The 25,057-nt window shown below is 34.6% G+C and overlaps 1 protein-coding gene across 3 annotated transcripts; it reads left to right on the top strand.

Annotated features, from left to right (window-relative positions):
• The first annotated feature begins 1,183 nt into the window (after positions 1–1,183).
• Positions 1,184–24,809, top strand: LOC105442508. Of its 3 annotated transcripts, none has more exons than XM_030998565.1 (11): positions 1,184–1,375; positions 7,505–7,745; positions 11,812–12,049; positions 13,391–13,614; positions 14,997–15,103; positions 17,532–17,615; positions 19,570–19,695; positions 20,423–20,464; positions 21,054–21,137; positions 22,290–22,538; positions 22,996–24,809. In XM_030998565.1, exons 2-11 carry the CDS (start codon positions 7,547–7,549, stop codon positions 23,167–23,169), a joined length of 1,527 nt encoding a protein of 508 aa, XP_030854425.1. In that variant the 5' UTR covers positions 1,184–1,375; positions 7,505–7,546; the 3' UTR covers positions 23,170–24,809. The 3 variants fall into 3 exon arrangements, with proteins under 3 accessions (XP_030854425.1, XP_030854426.1, XP_030854424.1); XM_030998566.1 differs by lacking the exon at positions 1,184–1,375 and adding an exon at positions 5,588–5,858 and having other exon boundaries at positions 15,000–15,103; XM_030998564.1 differs by lacking the exon at positions 1,184–1,375 and adding an exon at positions 5,593–5,858.
• The last annotated feature ends 248 nt before the right edge of the window (positions 24,810–25,057 follow it).

Raw genomic sequence — 25,057 nt, 5'->3', positions numbered from 1 at the left:
CCTTTCTGTTATCACGTAAGTGAGTAAATTCAACTGAATTATACGTTTCTTTACACGTGAAGATATACTGTAGGCCATTATGCTGCGCAATGACAATTGGTATTTTGTTTACCATCGTTCACTCGCTGTACTGTATGAAGTATCAGGTATCATTTGGAACCTATGGACAAAAGGAACATAAATCGTACCTGCAAAATGGAGAGGGATAGGGTTGTGATTAAATCAGGCATTCCTTGCATAATGACTGTGGCACACTTACTTTATGAAGTTGGAAACCAACAGTAAACAAACAAGTTGGATCCAGCACGAATGTCAGAGGTATGGCACCATTTTGAAAATGTATCGTTCCTCGAAACTTCTAAATGTTGAATTAACATTTGATTTTTTAGAGTGGATCTGGCTTAGGATTTGTAGGCCTATGTGTTCTGCCTACCAAAAAGGTCCTAGTCAAGCTGACGTACAGCCCTTTGTCAGTGACCTAGCTGGCTCTTAAGCTATACAAAAGAAAAGTTTATTCATTCATGTAATAGTCGGCTGTTGTCGGGCTACAATCACTTTTTGAGTTTATATAAGCTCTGCATTTAAAAAATAAAATATGTACATAATCAGTATAATAATCAATCTTTTTTATTCGTGTGGGGGAATTGCTCTTTATGAACCAATCCATTCTGTTAACACTACAGAAAAGAGGTGCACGAACTGCTGTAGATAATTTAGATATTGTAAATATCCCTGAATATCATCAAATCGTTAACAGCTGATTTAAGTGGCAATCAATCAAGCGATGTCAGAAGAGACTATTTTTTTAGGTTGTATCATGTACAACAGTACTGTATATTCATGGAAGTAAAATCCGAAACGTCGAACACCGCGGTACATATATACGCAACTATAATTTTATAGGGCTATTGGTCAAGATTATCATTTTAATTTGTCCCAATTAAGTCTATTGATTACATTTTCTCATTTTAATTTGTCTGATATACCGCTACAGCTACTTCCTATCGACCGCCTATCTATTTCCCTATTTCCACATGCAACAATAATGATTCTATGAGTTAATCCGTATAATTTCGGGTCATTGACAAACAGTAAATCTCTTTTTAAAAGGAATTCAGTATGGCTTGAATGAACATCAATGGCTTTCTGTTTTACTCAGTAACCGGTGTAGTTTGCTGTATTCATTCAGTGTATATACACGGACGTTGTTGATATAGACGTTCGGTCTATTTTACATAGCTTATGGCTATTTCCTGCAGGCCTATTCGGACTCGTTTCTTTCTTATCTTCGGTGGAAATCTTTTCTCATACTATAAAACTTGAACATCGTGAAAGTTTGGGAAATTCTGAATACTTGAAAGTGCAGAGCTCGAATGTAAGTATACCAGTAGCCTTACATTATCCAACCAACCAACCAACCAACCAGCCAATTCAATAAATCAATCAATCAATCGGCTAATCAGTTAGTTAGTATAGTCTATCAGTCCATAAATCTCTCACATTTTTAATCAATCGATAGATCAATCCTGACTATATATTCCTCGATTAAAAATACATAGGTCTTTTTAATAGTATACAAATGTTGTTACGTTTAGTGAAATATTTCCATGGCTAAAATCATACATAACGTTTAAACAGGGACATAGCATGTCCCTGATTTAAAGCACTGTTTCAGATGCCTCTCTCTCTGTTGTTGTCCCTCCGCTTTTCGGAGATCAGCGAGTATATCGCATTCGAAGTAGTAGGCGATTCCATGACATTTGCTCCGGCGACAATTGCTCCGCTGCAAATTTCATACACTAATCGAATGGCTAACTTCAACCCTGGATTCAACACTATACCCTACCCTAAACCTAACCCTAAACCTAACATAAAACCCTATTGAAACCCTAACCCTAACCCTACATCTTAGACGAAATAAAGCCCGGAGCAATTGTCGCCGGAGCAAATGTCGGGTCACCGTAGTAGGCTGCTGTGAATATGTTATAAAATCCTTAGTTGGAGGGTATGGAGTGCAGGCGATTGGCATGAATTTTGTAAAGATAGTGAAGTGTCATCTTTAAAATAGAATCATTGACAGTGGAGGGAAGGTATGGATCATATGGCAAGAGACATAACATGCAGTCAGTTGAACTCGTTGATGGCTAAATCTTATCTGAAAACTCGCCAAAGCCAAATTAGATACGTTGGATTTTATTAATTGTTTGTTTTGTTTTCCGGACAGGAAGTATATATATATTGCACGATCAGTAAAACAAGGATCCACGAACTTCTTCTTATTAAAGCTCGGATACTCCGCATATCGTTACGCTTATTGGATTTGCTCAACAAATTCAATTTATAGGCCGTATGATTCCGACCAGGAAGGACCACGCATTCAGAAATAGTACACACACCGGGAGTATAATATTTGTATCTTTATTTCCTAACTGTCATCTTTGTGGTATTCCTCTTTCGGAGTAGTATAGGCTTCCGGATTATTGTGTACGACATACGCGATCCTGCATGACAGCACGAGTATTGTATAATGCTGCTGCGTAAGAATATTCGACAGGTACATCATTGCCTTTGGAGCTGAACTTTCGCAGAAACTATTATATCCTGCATAAAAAATGTATTGGTTTTTGATTGGTTGAGAGTTCGATACGTGACCAGAAATATTTCAATTATTATAAGTTACTATTTGGGAGTTGAAATGTCTTTTTTCTCCTTTTTTTCCTTCAAAATCTCAATTTAATAAAAAAAATTAAAAAAAATAAATTTCTTTTCGATAACATTTTTTAAATTCTAAATTTAATGTTTTTCTCCAAAAATTGTATATATAAATATTTTTTAAAAATCAATTTTTGATGAAGTACATAAAACAAATATACCATGCCTTCAATTCGAGGTACTGGTTAGGACTATGGGCCTCGGTGACTCCGCCCGCCCCTCAGCAAATAGTACTATTGGAGATCACCTCTAGATCTTGCGCATAGTTTAACCAGAACCTCTCAAAACAGTGTAAACCTCGGCCAAGATTTATGACGGCATCGAGATGGATGCTTTAATCTCGATGGTATCCGAACAAACAAGCCATTGGCGGATCGGGGGCAGGTACTCAAGATCTAGGCACAAATTCAAATCAGAAGCCTTTACATTTTTGCGTTACCATGCCCTTATAGGCCTACATTATCTGTATCATTTTGCAAGGTAGCTAATTTTGAATTTTGTAATTTGGAACCTACCGGTAAATTTTTGATAACACAAATAAAAGACTAATCTTAATACGATTTTATCCACACATTCAAGCGCGCCGGAAGCAGTGTGGGATGGGGGGGGGGGGGGGGGGGAAGCATTCCAGGGGGCTCACCTTGGCCACCGGAAGCTCAGGGGTTTTAGGTATATTAGGTATATGTATATAATTACGGTCAGATGAGCATCCATGGGCCCGCCTTAGGGCCCTTGGTTGGGTCCAGGGGCAGAGCCCCGTAAGCCCAGGGGTTTTACGCATTTAATTACGGTCAGATAAGCATATTTTGATACCCCATTTCCCTATTTCTTTCTTTCTTTATTAAAAAAAGTGAGGGGGCTCGAGCCCCCGAACCCCGCTGATCATTACACACAACCAAAACCAAAGAAATGGTAATCGACTTCCGTCGAAAAGGTAAAGACCACGAGAATGTGATTATTCATAATGAGGCGATTGGACAGGTTGGGAACTATAAGTATCTTGGAACTGTCTTAAATGACAAATTATCATGGAGGGATAACACACAATCGGTGTATAAGAAAGCTAACAAGAGGGTTTTTTTTATGCGTAAGTTGAAAAGTTTCCATATAGATGCAATTATCCTGACCCTGTTCTACAATTCAATAATAAAGAGTGTCCTGCTTTTTAATATTATAATATGTTCAATTGACAATCTCTCAAAACAGGACGAGAAGAAATTGGAAAGGCCACGTAAAATAGCACAACGCATAATTGGGGTAGAATTAGCTTCTGTCGAGTCTCTACTGAGCAAATTGTTGATAAAGTTTGTGCAATCATGAAAGACATTACCCATCCACTTCATTTATTTTATTCATTTAATCGTATCCGACTTCGCCCCACCCCATTAACCCGTCTTTCACGATTCAGATATTCATTTGTACCCGACTCTGTTCATAAATTCAACTCACAGGTTACATTAAACTTCTGTGTCGGAACTCGGAAATTAATTATATGATTTGAAATACCAATGACCAAGGCTTAATTCTGAAACTCATGATTAAGTACCAATGACCATTGTTGTCGCTTCACTATCTTTTGCATGTATTTGTTCCTTAGTTCATCTATTTCATTCTATAAACGTGATGTATTTATTTCTTGTAATTATGTATTTTGTTGAATATGACTGTAACGCCAGTGGAAAACAATTTTTTATGTAACTTGTTTGCAAAGACCAAATAAAAATAACTTGTATTGTCTTGTTGTTCTGCAGGCCCTGTCTTGAAGGCAATCAAACAACAAAATTACAAAAGAAATTGAGAAAAATCATCGAAAATCATGTAATTTCAGTAAATTTGTAAATTACTGGTATCGAATGTTATCATGGTATTAGCAATACACCACGTTTGAATTTTATTTGGGGGGGGGGGGGGGGGGAACTGACCCCCCCCATCAGTACGCCAGTGTTCAGGGGCCCATGTCTTCTCACCCCTATCATAAAAAAACACACGCTTTCCCATCCTCTCACAATATTTCCACGATATGCGCGTATCGCTATTATAAAATCCTCCATTAATAAATGTAGGGGCATGCGGAATGTTAAAGGTAAAGACCAGTATTGGAAACGCCCCAATTTCAAAAAATGAAATGGAAGCTCTCATTACCAATCATGTGAAAGAATATGTTTTGACTAATACATGATGATAAAAAAATTGCCGGGAAACCGCCTACTAATTCATATATTTGGTAAATTTGTTTCTCTCATGGTCTGTGAGAGATATAGGGTAGTCCCATATACATCTTTCTGCATGTGTATAGTGCTTGTAACTTTACGAAGAATGGGCCAAATTTCTTATCATTTTGATGATTCCAGAACCTTGCAGATGCTAGATGCTCGATGACCAACCTTTTCTGATTGATTCCACAACGTTTCTTTCACAATGCTGCAATCGCATGACCATAACTGGTCTTTAACTTTAAGGACATTTTGTTCCTGTTTACTCGCCTTTTCTTTGAATGTAATATAAATTTTTATGTGATTCATTGCATGTTTTATTATTTATTATTTGCTTTTTGGTTAAAAAAATACTGACCATTTTTACTCCTTTACTGCTGAAGTGGGCGTGGGCGAAAATGCGTTTTGCCCCCCCCCCCCCATTTTTTCGATGGGGGAAGGGGGAGGGGCTACGACCGAGGAGAACTTGTTTCCGACCCCTCCCGGGCTGGTCACTGCCCCTGTGTACAGTCAGTAGCATTTTTTAGTAGTATACTATATTTAACCCTCTGGTTATGAGGCCTGAGGCAAATGAGATGGTCTCATTATCAGATTTACAATTTGCAGATTTGCTCCTGCGAGATCGTAATACGTATCGTATGCACTGGGATTATTATTGTTACTCAGATAATAGACGTGACGTATGAACCCCATTTTTAAATCGGGTTGCGTTTGGAGTGGAGTGGAGTGTATTCGGCGACCGCCTACTCGTTTTCTACAGTACTACGGTATATAATGTTTAGGCAGGCAGGCAATGTACACACCGTGTCTGTATTGTTATTACTCAGCCAGGTGAATCTCGTTATTGTATAGTAGCCAGGATATAGGTGTTTTCTCAGTGCCATTTACTTTGCAATTCTAGTCCATTTGTATACCATTCTATGAGAACATGCGGTAAGTGAACACTTTAATATATAGTTTTTATTATTTGTTTGTAGGTCTAGTAATAGTAATACTCATTCATGCCTTCATCATGGTAATTGAATGAACTAGCTATGATGATATGATGGTATTGGTAGGTAGTAGAGTAGAGAGGCCCAGTTTATAGTATATTACACTAGGCCTATAATTAGGGTATAGAGATCTACAGTGCATTATTATAATATTAATTCAAAATCAGCTACTTGTTACTTGTTGCAGTAATCCCAAACATGCAAACGGGGCGTCAAACTGTCAATCATGTCATATGCCGAAGAAGCTGGTGCCAAGGTGCAGCTGCAAAGTTTGTGTTATCTCACATAGACTATATACATGTACCAATTATACCTGTGCATGTATGTACCATAAAAATTAGTGTCTGTGCAAGTAAAAATATGCATGGGTATATAGTAGTAGGCGTACTATGACTAGGAAAATGAGTATACATGTACTACTGGGGTAGCCATTTGTAGGAATTCCAAATAACACATAATTGTAAGAAGTGGACAACTGTTAAACATGGCAGTGTTGTGGGCAAAATAAATTGAAAGACTGCAAGACCATATGGGACGTACATGTAGCGGATATCACCACTTGTTTATTGTAGCCAAGTTGTTGTTGTCGTTGTTTCAGTCTTAAAAGGCGTGTGTCATTCATTTATGAGTATTTACTTATATTTTTATTTAAGCTTCCGACCTTAGATAGCCTTCGTCGTGGGCTGTAAAACAAAGAAAATTCAACAAAAGTGAACTACATGTACAATTTTGAAATATATATTAAGACTAGCTATAGCTAACAAGGATAAGCCAATTTTCATTCAATAATCAATTTTATATTAATTAATATAACAATCAATATTTATTGATACAAATTTGTGTGTGTGAATCTGGACCTGTTTTTGATGGAGTTCTTGCTTGTGATGAAGCTTGTGTGATGGATCAAGTGAAGTAATCTTTTTAATTGAGGTGAATCAATGTGGCACCACAAACATTTGTGACATAACCACAGCCTTACCCCCCCCCCCCACTGAGCAAAATATCCCATATCCCAGCAATTTTCCCATTCCTCCTGGGGGGGGGGGGGGAAATTATAATAAATAGTACTCACTACCCCCCCCCCCCCCAGGAGGGTAAGAGCATATTTTTTTGTTGTTTTTTTGCCAATTCGTGGGATTTTGTATACAAAATTGTTGCTCCCTGGTGGTCCCTCTTCTTTTCTGACAAAACATGGGGGACATTTGATATGATGTCCCCCCTAGGAAAATCCCATATTAGGAATACATAAAGAGTCCCTGCATACAGTTGTACATGTTCATACACTTGTACAGTACATACAAATGCAAGAGGGAGAATCTATATTTATGCTATCGCTACTGAAACATGTTTTGTCAAAATATAAGAGAGATGATACTAATCATACTATCTATAGGCTTACCAGCAGGCCATCTGGAAGTATTTGTAAAGATCTGTGTATCTCTATTAACAGTAAAGGGTGCGGACTACATATTATCTCTAAAAATGAACGTCATTATGTGGGGAGAACAATTCTCCACATCGATATTGATCTGATTTGATCGAATTCTTCAAGAAACAATATATGCTTAATTCATCTAATTTATGCAGATCCAGTCTTCCTGTGCGTTTGATGCATAATCATCCAGCATCATGTCAATAGCAAAACCAGCAAACCTCAATATCCAGCAAATGCCTGATGAGAATCCATATGAACTATCTCCTGTTGCATTTGATGCTGATGACATAGAGATGAGGAATCATCTTAAATTTACTCAGCTCCCTCAGGATCCTCCTGTTCCAGCTCCAAGACAGAGAACAGAAGAAACTAACTTATCAACAGAACAACCTCGTAAGTACTCCCTTTAAAAGGGCAAGTCCAGCCTAATATTGTGGTTTTAATGAGAGAAAGAAATAAGTGAACATTTGAGCAAAATCTGATTAAAAACAGGAAAGTTATGGCTTTTTGAAGTTGTCTTCAGTGAAGCACAAATTGGCAACACAATGACATATCGTGCGATCCTCCCCAATTTGCTCTGTACAGAAATTTTCATCTCCTTAGTTAATGATGAAGTAATACTGTAGTTTTATTTCTTAAGGGAAAATATAGATTTTTGAGTTTTTTATACCTGTAGGGCAAATGGGAGGGGAGCTCACAAGATATGTCACAGAGTTGCCAGTTTGTGTTTGATTGATTGCAAATTCAAGAATACATAACTTTCTTATTTTTAATACTAGTGTGTTTTTGCTCAAACTTTCACTGACTTGTTTCATTTTTCTGTTTCTATCAAAACCAACTTGATATCAGGGTGGACTTCCCCTTTAGATTGTGCTGAGCTGTCATTTAATAAGGCAAAGTGAAAGCAACACAAGTTGCAAAACAAGCAGTTTTTTAAAGATGTAACATATATTGTAAAAGTTATGGTGATTGTTAAATTGTTGAAATCACTGAAATACATGTACAGCTAGTGTTTGGAGCAATCCTGATGACAGGATTTAGCGATAAGGATGCATGCTATGAGAAAATTCTTCATTGGTAAAGATTAATGTCTGTAATGTCTGTATTGTCTCTAAAGTGATATACACATCATGTACCCACTAAACTATGGCATTCACTCTTGTTGCCCCATGAAAAAATTCTGCTCAGTCATGGAATTGTAGAAAATATCTACTTTAATTTTTGTATTGAAAAAAATGAGAGTTTTGCTAAGTCATTTGGCATGTGACGTACATGTACATGTACTCACTAATGAATATATTGTATCCTGGACATATAAATATATTCCCTTTAGTATTCATGATTTCAATTGACAACAACTCGTAGTAAAAAAGAATTCTCATGTTTTCACCAGAGCTTTTGTTTATTCTCCCATTTTCATTCAAAACAACTACACATGTACCTGTAATTACTGAGTTTTCAATAAATGTTTAGCTACAGTACATCACTTTGAACAGTACAATCAAAATTGACATACAGGTTAGTGTTGATCCCCCAAGTTCCTCAACATGTTTATTTTATTTAAACATCATACATATCCACTCGACCTTGACACCTCTTCTAGGGCTATCCCAACCCAGAACACAGAACACACTTAAAACTCTAAAAGTAAGGTAATTGACAATTAAGAGATATTGCACAATAATGTCATGAGCAACATAGAATTATGGGTTATCAGAAATATTAAATCATTTTTATAAATATTTAGAGTTGTCACAGTCAAGTGGTTTAATCACTCGACTTAGAATAGAAAGATGAGTTCAAGCTCTGGCACATGTGGCTAAGCCTATGACCTGCATAAATATGAACTACATGTCTTCCTTGCTTAATATTGACCAAGGTAGGCTTCTTGATCCAGTCAATCTTGACTAGTTAAAGCCAAATACTTTCGCTGTGGCACCCCTTTAAACTACAAGTGATAGGAATCTTCCCCAGTGATGTGGTTAGAACATTTTAAAACAAAGCAAATCGAATTGAATCCAGTAATCATTTTAATACAATACACTGTACGCTCTTTGGTCAGTAACTCATTACTTATAAGGTTAAAAATAAAATATAGAGACAAAATATTTAGCATGCATGTGTACAGCTGTGTCCCTTCTTCTGACCAGATGAATGAGTTCAAGGAGCACTAGACAAACAAATCTCAAGAACATGTACTCTAGCTCCAAGAATGTCTAATCTTATTTATTTAATTTTTGGTTATATTTCAACAGGGTAACTCTCAGTATTAAAACTGTTTTCCTGAGAGGCCCTGTAATCTTGGTTACTACTGAATAAATATTTTGTAAGATGTGTGGCCTATTGTATTGTGTTCATGGTCAAGGATTTGTTTCTGGCTACTATTCAAAGAAAACAAATCTGTATATTACAATAGTATGTACACTGTACATACAAACTGTAGTTACTCATTAACTAATTGATGGTGATTGACTTCTAGTATAATTTGATTTGACTTTGAGTACATGTGCATGTGCATGTACATGTAAAGTACATCTAGCTTCTTCATATAATTAAAAAAAAAAATCCTTCAGACTGTTTGATAAAAAATTCTACATATCAAGGCTAATTTGACCTACCGGTACTTATAATCAGGAAATTGGAGTTCATTGACACAATTATTTTAATTTGTTCAAGATCAATTAAGGGACACGTACTGATTACTGAAGTGAGTAAAGGCCAAATTTTAGTGAAAGGTATAATATGTTGTAAAATATTTTTGGGTGCTCATTTTGATAGAGCTTTTATTTAAGATCCACCCCCTCCCTTGAGCAAACAAACTAAAAAACAAACTAAAAATCATATCTCTATTTTAGTGATACTATCAATGCTTGAAAAATATATTAAACACAACATGAAAAGACGGAGGTACATGTGCATATAAGTGAAAAGAATATACTTTGGCCTCACTAATCTTTTGTGATTTTTAAGAAAATTTTCTGGTAAGATTTACATCATAGAGGAAAAGGAGTGACAGGGGAAATGATAGAGAGAGAGAGAGAGAGAGAGAGAAAGGATATATATATACCCAGCAGAGCTTCAGGAAGGGATCATTGATGGTAGTTCCTGAATGATACAAAATAAAGCAGCTCAAGAAGCAATCGTGATATTGGAAACAAAGGCAGATCTCTGTAAAGCAATCTCTGTTTCCTGGCAGGAAAATCCTAAGGTCTGCAGGTCAAAAACAATATCATGAGCAGAGAGCCACTACTAACATTTAGCAAATTAGTAATTTACTTTAAAAATATCTTTGTGACAAGTATTGTCACAAAATTACTGCAATCCAACATAATTTTGTAAAAGTAATAATTGTATCATCCATTGATTTCCATGCAAAAATGTACATTATTTGTCATAGTACATGTAGGAAATTGGAATAATTTGTGTTTTTAGTGATGTGTGATTTTTATTTTTTACATTTGTATTATCTTTAGTATGACTAAGAATTAGCATAATGAAAGACAAGAAAAAACTCATAAAATCAGCAGTATTCCAAGTTTACTGCTGTAGGCTTAGGTCTACCAGTAAGTCATGCAAATCTTTTATATTCATATTTAATGTATTTTCTACAACTAGAAAATAGGAATTCAAAGCTTTCAAAATACTTGGATTAATCAATCACATCTATTCAGAGAAAATATATATTTCACTCATTTGCTCAGTTGTTACATTTGTGACAAGTATGTACATTAGGACTATTGGTGTTTTTGAGCCATATCATGGATCTGGTCATACAGTACATGTATTTACCAGTTACACCAAGAAACAATAGAAAACAATTTAAACAAGACAACACATACCAAGACCCCTCCCCCAACACATAGAATTGACAATGATTTTTTAAATTTCCAAGTATGAACAGATACATGTACATGTATATGTATATATTGAGGTGTTAGTAATACTAGAAAAGTGTGTTGACCTTCTAGAAATGAATCATTCCCACATTTCCACAGTAGGTAGAACAGAGGAAGTAGTTCACTGAAATATCTACATCCTATTATTTAAAGTACAAACTAATTTATGGATTGTGTAAGGGTATGTTTTCTCTTTTTGCATCAATATTAAAATGACCAAAATGAAAGCAAATTCTTTAGAGATTGAATGGAAAATGCAGGTCTGTGAATTATAACCTCACTTTATACAATCTTTGTATTTAACCATGATCATTTTTGTTTCCAAGTTGGAAAACTTGATACTGGTATATGACACAGTATTTTGTCATAACTGATTGATAGCTAAATCAATATTTACATGTATCACACCTCTGGTATTGTTTCTATTCAAGTGATCTATATTTATTTGTAATTTTCATTCTTTCTTAACTTAACTATGGAATAGCAAACTTTACTTTACTTCTCTGTTTATCTTTCAATAATGTATTATTAGTATTTGGATTTATGATTTTTTCAAATTTCAGTTTCACCTTCTTATAAGAATCCACCTGCTTACAATGGGAGGCCACATCATCATGGCCACCATTTCTATGAAGAGGTGAATCAGTCTGCTCTTCAAAGACAAAGCAATAAACCATCTGTATATGGTTCACCTAACAGTCTTCCTACTTCACATACAGAAGTGGATCAAGCCATTCTCTTCCAGCAAAGCACTACTAACTCACTTGCTCAGCTCACAGAATCTGTTGAGAAGAAACCAAGGTTTGTATCAGGGTGGACTTGTATGTACACAGTACTAGTATGCAATATGATATCATGAAGATAATAGAACTAAGTAGTAAGGATTCTAAGTCCTCAGATTTAGGTTCTTAGCCTGGCCTGCGACCAGCCTACCAGAATTCAGCATATGGCTCGAAGAGAATCGTACAGTGATTATTTTTTATAAGCAACATTTGGTTAATCAGTTATATTCAACAACAACAAAAATAAATTGAATATTGATTTGGCTTCTTCCTTATAATAAAAGCTTGAATGAATATTCATTACATTTCACAAATGGGATATCAATCTAAAATGTGTCACAGGTAATTCATCAAGAAATCATGACCTTCTCTAATGGTTCTAGTGGCAGTGTTTGCTATAAAACACTGAGGTGATAGTTACTTTTTGTGTATAGTGTGTCCATTATGTATAATATTCTTCGAGCCATCTCATTCCAATTTGATAAAGGCCATGTCTTTTCAAGTAAATTTGTTTTTTGAGACACCCAATATTTGCAATATTATGTACAACCTTGCACACTACACTTACATGTAGATGCATGTACATAAATTTGAATTGGGTGTTTTGTCTTCTTTCATTGTCTTTGAAGTTGAACTAGAGAATAATGGTTTCAGTGTTTATGTGAAATCTAATCACTTTAACTTCCTTTGGTAGAATGGGGATTCTTGGGGAGAGTGAAATCTTATTACTTTTACTTCCTTTGGTTTTGGTATAGAATGGGGGTTCTTGGGGGAAATTGTACCAAAATATTAAACCTGACCTTAAGTTTTGTCTTGCATTGTTTAAAACTCTATTTTACAATGTATTACAATTTTTTCTTTCATATACTGATATCATTTTTTGTTTTTGAGAATGTTCCTATTGATGTTGCAGATATGTTCTTTTCATTTCAATCTCCTGTCTTGAAGACTGATTTATTTACAAATCACATCGGAAGTCTACAATGTATGTTCCAGTTTCGTTAAATTGAAAGCAAAACTGTGCATGAGCCTGACCAAAGTTCAGTTTTGCATATTGCTGTTATTTCACAATCTACCTTTGTACTTTAATGGGCCATTCACTCTAGTTACATGTATGTGAATGTATATTTCTATATACCGTATGGATTCATGGGTGTATACAATATTTTGGGTGCCATCACTATTAAGTGATAATTCTGAGAAGTTTTTCTATTGGGGTTCATTTTTATAACTAAGGTTCATTACTTTTCAAGATTAGGGTAATGATTAAGTTTTTTTGGCTGAAAAGAACAATTCTCTGAATAAGAGCTATAGAGAATGAAGATAATACAATTCTAATGTTTTTGTTTGTTTAATGCAGAAAGAAAACGAACCCTCTGTATGACAGCTATAGAAATGAAGATGATGACACACTTGATACCAGGACATACCCAAGTCAATCAGATCCTGTCAAACCTAAAAGTCCTGGTAGTTGTATTGGTTCGGTGCTGAGGCATCCATGTACAATCTTCTTATTGATTGCTGTTATCATTACAATCATTGTCTTCTTTGTTCTTCTCTTACTTGGCACCATAACTTCAAAAGGTTAGTGAATATACATTTCTATTCATTCTTTCTACAATGAACAATAGTTTAATACAATACCAATATGTAGGGTTGGTGGCTACTTATTCATTTAGAGCATGTTAGATATGACTATATTTGACATAATTTGTGAAATAACTTTTTCCAAATAGTTTTTTTCCTCTTTGTTTTTTATAAACATTATAAAGAGAAAATGTGCAATTACCTAATTGGTCCATTGTATAGAAATACATAACGATGTCACATTCCATGTACAGAAGTACTACTCACATATACTATACATGAACACAGGCGCGTACGCAGGGGGGGGGGGGGGGGGGGTTTGGGGGGTTAAATGGAATTTGTGTATAAAAAAAACCCCCCCCCCCCCCCCCCCCTTTTGGATTTTTTTTTTTTTTTTTTTTTTTTTTTTTTTTAATTATTAAAAAAAAAAAAAAAAAAAAAATTATTCCCATGGCCGACCTAAAAAAGGTGACCTTACCCCCCCCCAACGGAGCAAAATGTCAAATTTCCAAATTTCGAGACCAAAAAAAAAAAAAAAAGTGTCCTCTTACCCCCCCCCCCCCCCCCCCGCTTATTCAGCGGCTGGCTGAGTCGTTGCGAAATTTTCGGACCGATTTACAAATGTTAAAACCCCCCCCTTGAAAAAATCCTGCGTACGCGCCTGCATGAACATGGCATATGACATCACAATCAATGAAGTATATATATTGTATGTGATTTATTATGAAATAATAAATTGAATTAAAATTGAATTGAAATGATAAAACTTCATGGTAATATAATAAATGTGTTAATTTAAGCACCAGTATGTGATGATGTCATCATTTTGCACATTCATTATGTGTTAAAAGTGACATGTAGATACCCAGATATAAGGTTAGACTACATAGATATAAATCTAGATGTAGGCCTAGGTCTGTAGATCTAGGCTCTAGTTAAAGGTGCTGGATATAAACCAAATTGATACTGCCTATGGTGAAGTCTTTGGTTTGATTCATTGTGTTGCTCTTAGTGACTTGAGTGCTTGATGTTTCGTATAGAGCAATGAAGTCATCTAGTGTTGGAACAGGCTGAAATGAGAATGATCTCCTACCGTATCTGTAGGAAGTCACAGGAGACATGGATGGCTAGATTGAGATGGTATGGACATGTGGTTAGGAGAGACAAAAGCCATGGGCTACTTTTAAAAGCAATGGCATTCTTGTAAGCTGGCTCAAAATATTTAAATATAATTATATAAATATAACTAATTTTGACTTACTATTGTCTTTTGCCATACTTGAACATTTCAGCTGAACATGAAGATTTTTGATTATTATCCATTTATGTATACTTATGTAATTTTTAATTAAACTGAAGATAATTATTATAATTCACAGCAGGTGAGACGGCTGCACGGACCCAGAATGAATCTAGCAGTGAAATAACACAACTCAGAAAACAAGTGGTTGATCAAAACACTCTCATCAATAGCATGATGCAGAAGGTAGGACCCTGTCATGGTGGGATAAGGGAAGTGTGTGTGTGTGTGTGTGTGTGTGTGTGCGTGTGTGTGTGTGAGGGGGAGGATATGAGGGTGAAAGCAAATAGATAGTTCAGACACATTGATCAATTTACACTGTAGTAGATAAGATCCTTTTACGGTAGAAAGAAAGGAGGTGACGATGTTTGTGTGCCTGTGGGTGTGTACGTGGGGTGGGGGTGGGGTGGGAGAGATGTGAGGGTGGGCCCCAAAATAATATGTGACCAGAACAAACTCACTAATATTAAGATAGAGACTCTGTGAGGGCTGGGTAGATAAATAATAATAATAATAATAATAATAATAATAAATTTATATAGCACATCTTTTGTACAAAATATATTCAGCTGCCCTGGTTCAGAGCTCCTTTAAAAAAACTAAATTCTACAGAATAGTTTCTCTTAATTGAAAAAATATGTTTTTAATTTGGATTTGAAGACATTGAGAGATGGAGAGCTTCATATTTCTATTGGCAAGCTATTCCATAGTTTGGGGGCAGCAATAGCAAAAGCACGGTCCTCGAGAGTTACTTTAGTTTTGTCCTGGGGAATCTGGAATAATAATTTATCTCTGGAACTGCGCTGGCTATACATGTATGTATGTATGTATATATTTATATTTATAAACACACAGTCATGCAACTGCCATATATTTGTGCAGAGATTTTTTTTTCTAAAGTGCTGTTAGACAAACACACACATAAGGATGAATCTTTACTGTAATCTAGCAAAACCTTGTACAAAGTCATGTGCAACTAATTTATCAAAAGTGATATCAATTAGTAACTTTGTTTGTATAGAACAGTATGTACATGTAGTATGGTTTTACCCTTTTATGTATACCGGTACGCATCTTAAAGCACGTATGAAGGGATAATTCAGAAAGGGCAACTGTAAGAAATCAAGGTCACAATAATGATACTTTCATTTTAAACACATCGAGTTAGCTCAAAACATTTACAAAGTGGCTTGATAAGTTCTGATCAAATTGAAATATTAGGGACATGTAATTAATCTCTGTGTCCTATAGATGTCTGTCGACGATGGAGAACATCCTTTCAACCATCAGTGCATAAGGTTCTATTTGAGTGATTACTGCTACAGAAGAGAACTTCTAATTTGATTTAAAAGTACCTACTACATGTACATGTATTTACCACTGACCTGCATATGTGTGCATTGTGTGTTGTACAACTAAGTGTAGTTTTTATTTTGTTTTCCCTTTCTAATTCTATACTCAATAAGTTAACTGTGGGTTCACTTAAATAAAAGTTGGTAAGTTTTATGTGTGTGTCGTTGTGAATGGTTTCAAAGCATCTTTGCATGTAGAATGGCAAGGCATGTACTTCACCTTAAAAATGTTATGATGGGGGGGGGGGGGCATTATCCCTCCTCGGAAAGATGACAATCATTCTGCAAAAATTTGCCCGCAAGCCTTATATCTGCAGGGCATATCTGATGACAACTAACAAGTTTATGAAATTAAATTAGACGTATTGTTGCAAAGTCACATGATCTGTCACCTTTGAAATATAGAATTTATTGAATTTGTGTACAAAATGGATGCAAAGCTGTATTTTCTCATTTTTCTATTCTCATTTCCTTATTAATGTGTATTGCCATCAAGTTCATTCAGTTATTGATCCAAATGAAACTTGTCCAATTATAACGGAATAAAGTTTAAAAACAAAGGAATAAATAATATATCATTGAACAATAACATATTTTTTGAACTAAAAGGGAATTTTATATGATTTTCAAGCTTAAATGTTGAGTTATTATTTCAGATGCCTCTCTGGGTGTAACATTTCTGCCGGGAGCACATTGTTACACTTCCACAGTGAAAAGTTTCAAGCTGATGAGAATTGTTTTAAAATGAGAGTGTGTTAAAAAAACAACTATGAGAAAAAAGGAGTTTTTTTCATTTGTAGATCGAGTATAAAGAAATCATAAAGAGTGGAACAACTTTAGAGAAAAAAAAAAGCACTTAATACAAAATAATATATTTCAGTATTTCATACCACTTCTACTTCTACTTCTACGACGATACTCAGCAGGATCCATAAGTCAGGATGTAGTGCTAAGGAATGTTAGCAATGTCTATTAAATGTATTTAGGGTCTATACAGCAACAAAGAAACAGGAAAATTTATAGTTCAAGAAAGGTCTTAGTAGTATATCAGACATGCAATGGCAAATTTTGGAATGGAAAAGACTAAGCCATCATATTCTGTATTAAAGGAGGGTCATTGGCTTGTTGCATGCTTGTTATGTACATGTAATATGCACATTGGCATGTAACACACTAACAATGTAACTCCCACAGGTACATTATTTATGGTCAGTTAAACATCTAGAGTAATATAGAATATTTCTTCATGTCTTTTGTTGCAGATAGAGAGACTTGAAATGGCTATCATTAACCCTGGTAATGAAAATGCATCACTGGATATAAGAGTGGCACGGAATACTTACATGGTAAGTAGTATATCAGACATACAATGGCACATACTACTTACATGGTAAGTAGTATATCAGACATACAATGGCACAGAATACTTACATGGTAAGTAGTATATCAGACATACAATGGCACAGAATACTTATATGGTAAGTAGTATATCAGACATACAATGGCACAGAATACTTACATGGTAAGTAGTATATCAGACATACAATGGCACAGAATACTTATATGGTAAGTAGTATATCAGACAAACAATGGCACAGAATACTTATATGGTAAGTAGTATATCAGACATACAATGGCACAGAATACTAACGTGGTAAGTAGTCTATCAGACATAAAATGGCACAGAATACTTATATGGTAAGTAGTATATCAGACATACAATGGCACAGAATACTAACGTGGTAAATAGTATATCAGACATACAATGGCACAGAATACTAACGTGGTAAGTAGTCTATCAGACATAAAATGGCACAGAATACTTACATGGTAAGTAGTAGATCAGACATACAATAGCACAGAATACTTATATGGTAAGTAGTATATCAGACATACAATGGCACAGAATACTTACATGGTAAGTAGTATAACAGACATACAATGGCACAGAAAACTTATATTGTAAGTAGTATATCAGACATACAATGGCACAGAATACTTACATGGTAAGTAGTAGATCAGACATACAATAGCACAGAATACTTATATGGTAAGTAGTATATCAGACATACAATGGCACAGAATACTTACATGGTAAGTAGTATAACAGACATACAATGGCACAAAATACTAACGTGGTAAATAGTATATCAGACATACAATGGCACAGAATACTAACGTGGTAAGTAGTCTATCAGACATAAAATGGCACAGAATACTTACATGGTAAGTAGTAGATCAGACATACAATAGCACAGAATACTTATATGGTAAGTAGTATATCAGACATACAATGGCACAGAATACTTACATGGTAAGAAGTATATCAGACATACAATGGCACAGAATACTTACATGGTAAGTAGTAGATCAGACATACAATAGCACAGAATACTTATATTGTAAGTAGTATATCAGACATACAATGGCACAGAATACTTACATGGTAAGTAGTAGATCAGACATACAATAGCACAGAATACTTATATTGTAAGTAGTATATCAGACATACAATGGCACAGAATACTTACATGGTAAGAAGTATATCAGACATACAATGGCACAGAATACTTATATGGTAAGTATCAGAAATACAATGGCACAGAATACTTACATGGTAAGTAGTATATCAGACATACAAAAGCACAGAATACTTTATGGTAAGTATCAGAAATACAATGGCACAGAATATTTACATGGTAAAGTAGTATCAGACAAACAATGCCACAGAAGTGAGAAATGTTGTGGTCTAGTGAATAATTCTCTGCAGATAATCAGGTATGGGGCTCGATTTCGTTTGATGGCACAATTCTTTGGCAAGACAAAAATTTACATTTACCAGACTTGACCCAGGTGGAGTAAGTGAATACCTGGTAGGATCTTTCCTTTAATGCACTGAGTGCTACGTTTGCTGAGCTAATCGCCTGGGTGATAATTGTATTATAATGCTATATGCACTATACCTGAACAGTATGTTATTATTATGCTGAATGCTGACATGTAGTTAATCATGGATATCTTCATCAACAATAATAATTGGCACAGTGTGCAACAAAATAATGAATTAATTCTACATGTATATTAAATCATTATAAAGATATTACCGTACCTCAACTCAGGGGAAGAAGTAGCATACTGGTATTCAATTTAAAAAGATGAATATTTAACTTATATTTCCAATTTTACTGAAGTTTAGTTTCTGTAGTTTCAGACTACTTATTTTTCTGAATGTTTATAGAATTATTCCTCACATTGATTTTGTCTGAGAATACATTTCCTCATTTTGTGTATCCTTTTCAGTTGATGACCTTGAATGAATCTCTCTCAGAGTCCGATAGAGAACTTGTGGAGGTCAAAGAGACAGCAGAACTAGCACATCAACAAGCAGCAAGCACAATCTCTACGCAGGTTGCATTCTTGAATAGGGTAAGTACATGGATCTACCACAGCCACAAAGTTGTGTTTACTTTCTTGAATGTGGTTAGCCAGTGTAATAATAATTGTAACACGATTGTGTAATAAATTTGATAAATGGAATGATTTATAAAAGATGACACCTTTTTTTTTTTTACAGAAACAACATGTTGTGAGCCATTGGCCCCATTTTTATGACTATGAAGAGGAGATGTAAACCTGGTTATTAATAAGATGGGTAGGATAAACCTTCAGACGGTATTCACTAGAGATAATACATGTGTATACAGTAACTAAATTCCTAATTAAATTGCTATGGGTCGCAGTGTACACACACACACACATACACACAAACATATAAATGTGAATTCATATACAGGGTATCCAGCTCGATTTAGTCAGCGATATGTCATAGAATAAGAGAAAAACACTAAAATGAAGGGTCTAATTGACTCCCCTCCCCATTGTTGAAAAGCCCAGTCAGAGTAGGGTTGAGATTTTCTAGAGTTCAGACATCGTAATAAGACCGCTTTGGATTCTTAATCAACTAAGTTAAGATCATTTTTATTTTAATGATTAATTTGTAATTCGCTTGATTTGAATTCCTCTTTCTTGTCTTCATAAGTATCAGATGAAGTGGTGCACAAAGTATCTTCACCATGGTACATGTTACATTTGTGAAATATGCTTTTTTTGATTTAGTTGAATTCATGTCTCTTTTTCTTTTGCTTTATCCTAGATTACCTTACTAGAGAATCAAACACAGACACTTGATGGACAGGTGAGATTTTATGCTACAAACTATTATTCTCCAAATCTACAAGCTTTTATCAAAATATCATTACATAAGATTGTTAATTATCTTTTTGTTTTTATTGTTGGTCTTGTCATAAAGAGTGTCCCATAGTGTTCAACTTAGAAATCTTATATTAGGTGTACTAAAGATAGGGGAGACTGGGGTTAGGGTGAGACAAAATAATTATTTTTAATTTGTAATATAATAGTGTTCCGATTAATGTAAGGTGTATATTATTAAAACTAGGCTACATAAATTAGTTGTTACATGTAGTCACCATTCCCACATGTATATTTCTAGTTTTCATGCAATTAAATGAGAAAATATGTCTTGAACAGAGTAAAGATTGCAGGGGTTTGTTAAAGCACTTTCTCTTGGCCAAAGTCAGTTAATGGTAACATTTTCATGTCTAGGGTTGAATTTACAATATTAAGTATGTTATCAAATAATGTTATATTTACTAACAAATTTACAATATTAAGTATGTTATAAAATAATGTTATATTTACTAACAAATGTACAATATTAAGTATGTTATAAAATAATGTTATATTTACTAACACTAAATTTACAGGTGAAATCACTGAGAGGTAGTCTACAGACCCATAGTATGAGCATTGTCGGCATAGAGAATGACAATCAAGAACAAGACAATAAGGTCAGTTTAAGATGCAAACATTCCTGTTTTGTCTTGAAAAGAGTACTGCTCTAGTTGTAAAGAACAAAAATATGACATGTATCATGTATGATACTTTGATATTCTTGCTTTGAGACTTTATTATTGTGCTGAGTTTTTAATAGTGCATGTATACAAAAAACTTAAAGGCATTGCAAAGTTGTGGGAAATTTTGAAAATTGGATGGATAGTAAATTTTTAGCGCGAAGGCCATTCCATGGTAGCTGCGACCATGAAAATCTCAGAATATGCAGTTCCGAATTATAGTTTCCAAATGGGAGTAGCAAATCGGGCGATTGTAATCAAGAAACATTGTTTTAAAGCTTAAGTACAACATAAACAGTTTATTATTTTCAATTTCATCACTTTAGACTTGATTTCAACTGCAAAAACGATCATTGAATATTCAAAATTGCTTCCAATTTGTTCATTTGAACCAAATTCATGACCTCATACTAAAACTTTGTACCGGTATTACCTTTAATGAATTTGTTGTACATCAAAATATTTCTTTTTTCATTTACATTAAGAAAAAAATGCAGATAAGAGATTTTTTGGTTGTAGATTCGTTTAAGCTAACAAGTAGGTCTTTTGATCTCAGGTGTATAATACTAACTATAAGAATCAATTGCCTTTTACATAAATACACATTCATAAAAAATGTTACCACTTACTGCATAGAAGATTACAGCTGCAAAATAATAACCATAGCCAGTAAAAAACTAAAATTATTGTTCTATCACTTCTTTGACATATGTGATCGGGTGACAATGGCTGAATGACCAAATTCCTGCCCTAGCAGATATTCTTAACTTCAACATAGACTACACACTATTGTTAATCCTAGCCTAAACCTGAACATGATCTAAAAAAGCTCAATTGCAACCTTATCCTCCATTACCTTATTGAGCAAATGCACAATCACTCAAAATGCATCCACCGCCCCCTAGTATTTCCACTGGTGTGTTTAAAATGTAGAAATACATGTATAAGCCTCCCTATGCTCATCCCATTCTGTTTGTTCATGTTTGTTTTAAGGTGTTTTTTTTACTATTTCATATGAACCAGGGTTTGGTGAAATGATATCAGATGTGGATTGTTGATATTGACTGTGACACCTGTTTGTTTTGACAGATTACAATACTGAACAGTGAGATCAGTGTAGTACAGCAATCGTTCATGACACAATTCTCAGAGTACAATAACAGTATCTACCAAGAGTTAGAGACTATCAGTAAGCTGCAAGGTCCTAGAGGTTTCAATGGAAGTGATGGAGCATCTGGCATGTCAGATCTGGCTCAATGTTCTTATGAAACATTGAATAAAGGCTCAGCAATCACACAAACAACAACAATCACTAATGCGATCTCTGCTGATGGAGTGGTAAGCTTTCTCATTATTACGGTTCTACATTCAATTTTTGACACAACAGTCACTATGAACATGGCAGACAAAGAAAGCGGACAAAATATACAGTTCCTCATTCTACCCTCAACAATTGCTAGGGTAGACAAAGGAACATCCCTTCACTGCTATTATGTAAAAATCAGTAGAACAGGTGTCACATGCATATTCACCTGTTCTACACATTTGTACATAATAGCAGTGAAGGGATGTTCCTTTGTCTACCATAGCAATTGTTGAGGGTAGAATGAGGAACTGTATATTTTGTCAGCTTTCTTTGTCCGTCATGTTCATAGTGAGTAGTCAGGCATAAATGCTCAAGCAGTAATTTAGTAATATATACCGGTAGGTTGTTTTGGGGGGAACAGATAGTTTATAGAAACAAAATTTCTTTTGGACATAATGATAATGGTGCATCTTTTTTGTTTGCTTTCAGACGGAGATCTTAACAGGTGTTTCATGCTCAACATTGAATGGAGAAAGAGCCCTCTTGAGAACAACAGGTTCCGATCCTGTATCTTTTACTTGTGAATGTAGTGGAGCTTTTGCAGCAGGACAGACTAGTAGATACTGTTACATACACTACTGGAGATGTCCTGTTATGGCTTAAACAAGTAAATACTAACTTACACTACTGAAGATGTCCCGTTATGGCTTAAACAAGTAATACGTTTACTTACACTACTGAAGATGTCCCGTTATGGCTTTAACAAGTAATACGTTTACTTACACTACTGAAGATGTCCCGTTATGGCTTTAACAAATAATACGTTTACTTACACTACTGAAGATGTCCCGTTATGGCTTTAACAAGTAAAAACTAACTTACGCTATTGAAGATATTATATATATGTGACAACAATTTTAATGACGTTACAATATACGCCCCAAAAGAATAGTTGCCAATGTTTTAATGACACCTTGGTTTTAATGTATTTTTTCAATGCATCTTACTGTAATTTAATTTGGGATATGAACCATGAAAAATGTTATTGTTTATATGATTATTCTGTTCCTGATTAGAATTGCTCAAGGAGTTTATAGTATATTCCTGTAGTGCCATCAAAGTGCTTTAAATGAAAATTCCACCAAACATTGTTAAAATTGAGACTCCTTGAATTAGATTTGGGTGATGACCGGCAGCACCTTTGAGTTTTTAAGGTTAGATATGGTTTAGAAGCTTTAACATTGAATATTTCAATTTTATTCTAAATAGTTTCTTACTTACTGTCTGGCATTTGGCAAATATAACAAATGAATAAAACTGACTTATCAATATAATGTTAATATTGATATTGTGTCTAATGATAACGAATAAAATGAGTCATTGATACAAAGGGGGTTGTGTATTATCATAAGCCTCTGATTTCAAGTTGCTTAATCAGATCCTTATCCAAGGTTCAACACTGATATGTGTGTTACAGCAGTTGGAATGATCTTTCAACAGTAGGTGAAATCCTGCCATGTGGAATATTGATTTCCATTTGATAATCAGGTTGAATGCCAGAGAATAGTGTATTATATCCCTGCTAATGTTGAGCCCTGTCCTTTTTTTCCTAATAGAAATGAAATGAATATACTGGAGAAGCATAGATGAATTGCGATTGAAAGATCTTTGTTCATATGCATGAGAAGAAACACCTCTACTAGCTCCCCATTTATCAGAGGTAAATCATATGAGCGATCATAGGTCATGCAAATCACTAAAAATAGTATTTAAGGATGTGGGATTCGTTGCTTTTTGAAACTGCCAAAGTACCAAATTAGATTCTTTCATGGAAATATTAGCATTTATGTTTAACATTTGTATATCTATTGCATTGTATGTAAAGGATTTACGCTTTGAAATTCCAGATGTGTATGCTTGCCATGTAATGTATATCAATAATTATGATTTATTGACCTTTATCTTAGTGTAAAATGTGTATTGTAAGAAATGTCATTGATACATGTAGTAAAATTCCTGGACTAAGTACAAACAAGGAACCTTGAAATAACTCCTGGACATTTCAAAATACAAGAATGTTATCTATTCTGCTATGAAGACAGATTTAATCAGTCTTCCATAATAATTGTTAGTTCAAAGTATTGTTCATGTGAATATGAGTAGGCAATACATACAATATTTGCTTCGAGATCCCCCCCCCCCAAAAAAAAAAGAATCTGGAACAAATACTGATAAAAATAGATTTTGTTCGAATGTTGTAAATTTTATTACGGTACTTGTATGTGAATAAATCTTTGTGCAGCTTATAGTTACAGCATGCTTACATGCTATATTTGTGGATACATACATTGTAAACATAGTTGAAATGCTTTTAGGCTTAATTGTTAGCATTAGTTAACAACAGTTTATGTTATCGTTTCATCTGATGAGAATGAGGAGTGCACTGAGATAATTTTTTTAAATTTTATTTTTATTGCACCTTGTAAAAAACTTAAGTTTTGCAGTTCACTTTGTAGTTTTGTGACTTATGGTTGACATTGTGCAAATATTG

The sequence above is a fragment of the Strongylocentrotus purpuratus genome, unplaced genomic scaffold (genome assembly GCF_000002235.5).
Source record: "Strongylocentrotus purpuratus isolate Spur 01 unplaced genomic scaffold, Spur_5.0 spur5_scaffold_5, whole genome shotgun sequence".
Taxonomy (NCBI): Eukaryota; Metazoa; Echinodermata; class Echinoidea; order Camarodonta; family Strongylocentrotidae; genus Strongylocentrotus; species Strongylocentrotus purpuratus.
This window is presented reverse-complemented; position numbering and strand designations above follow the sequence as displayed.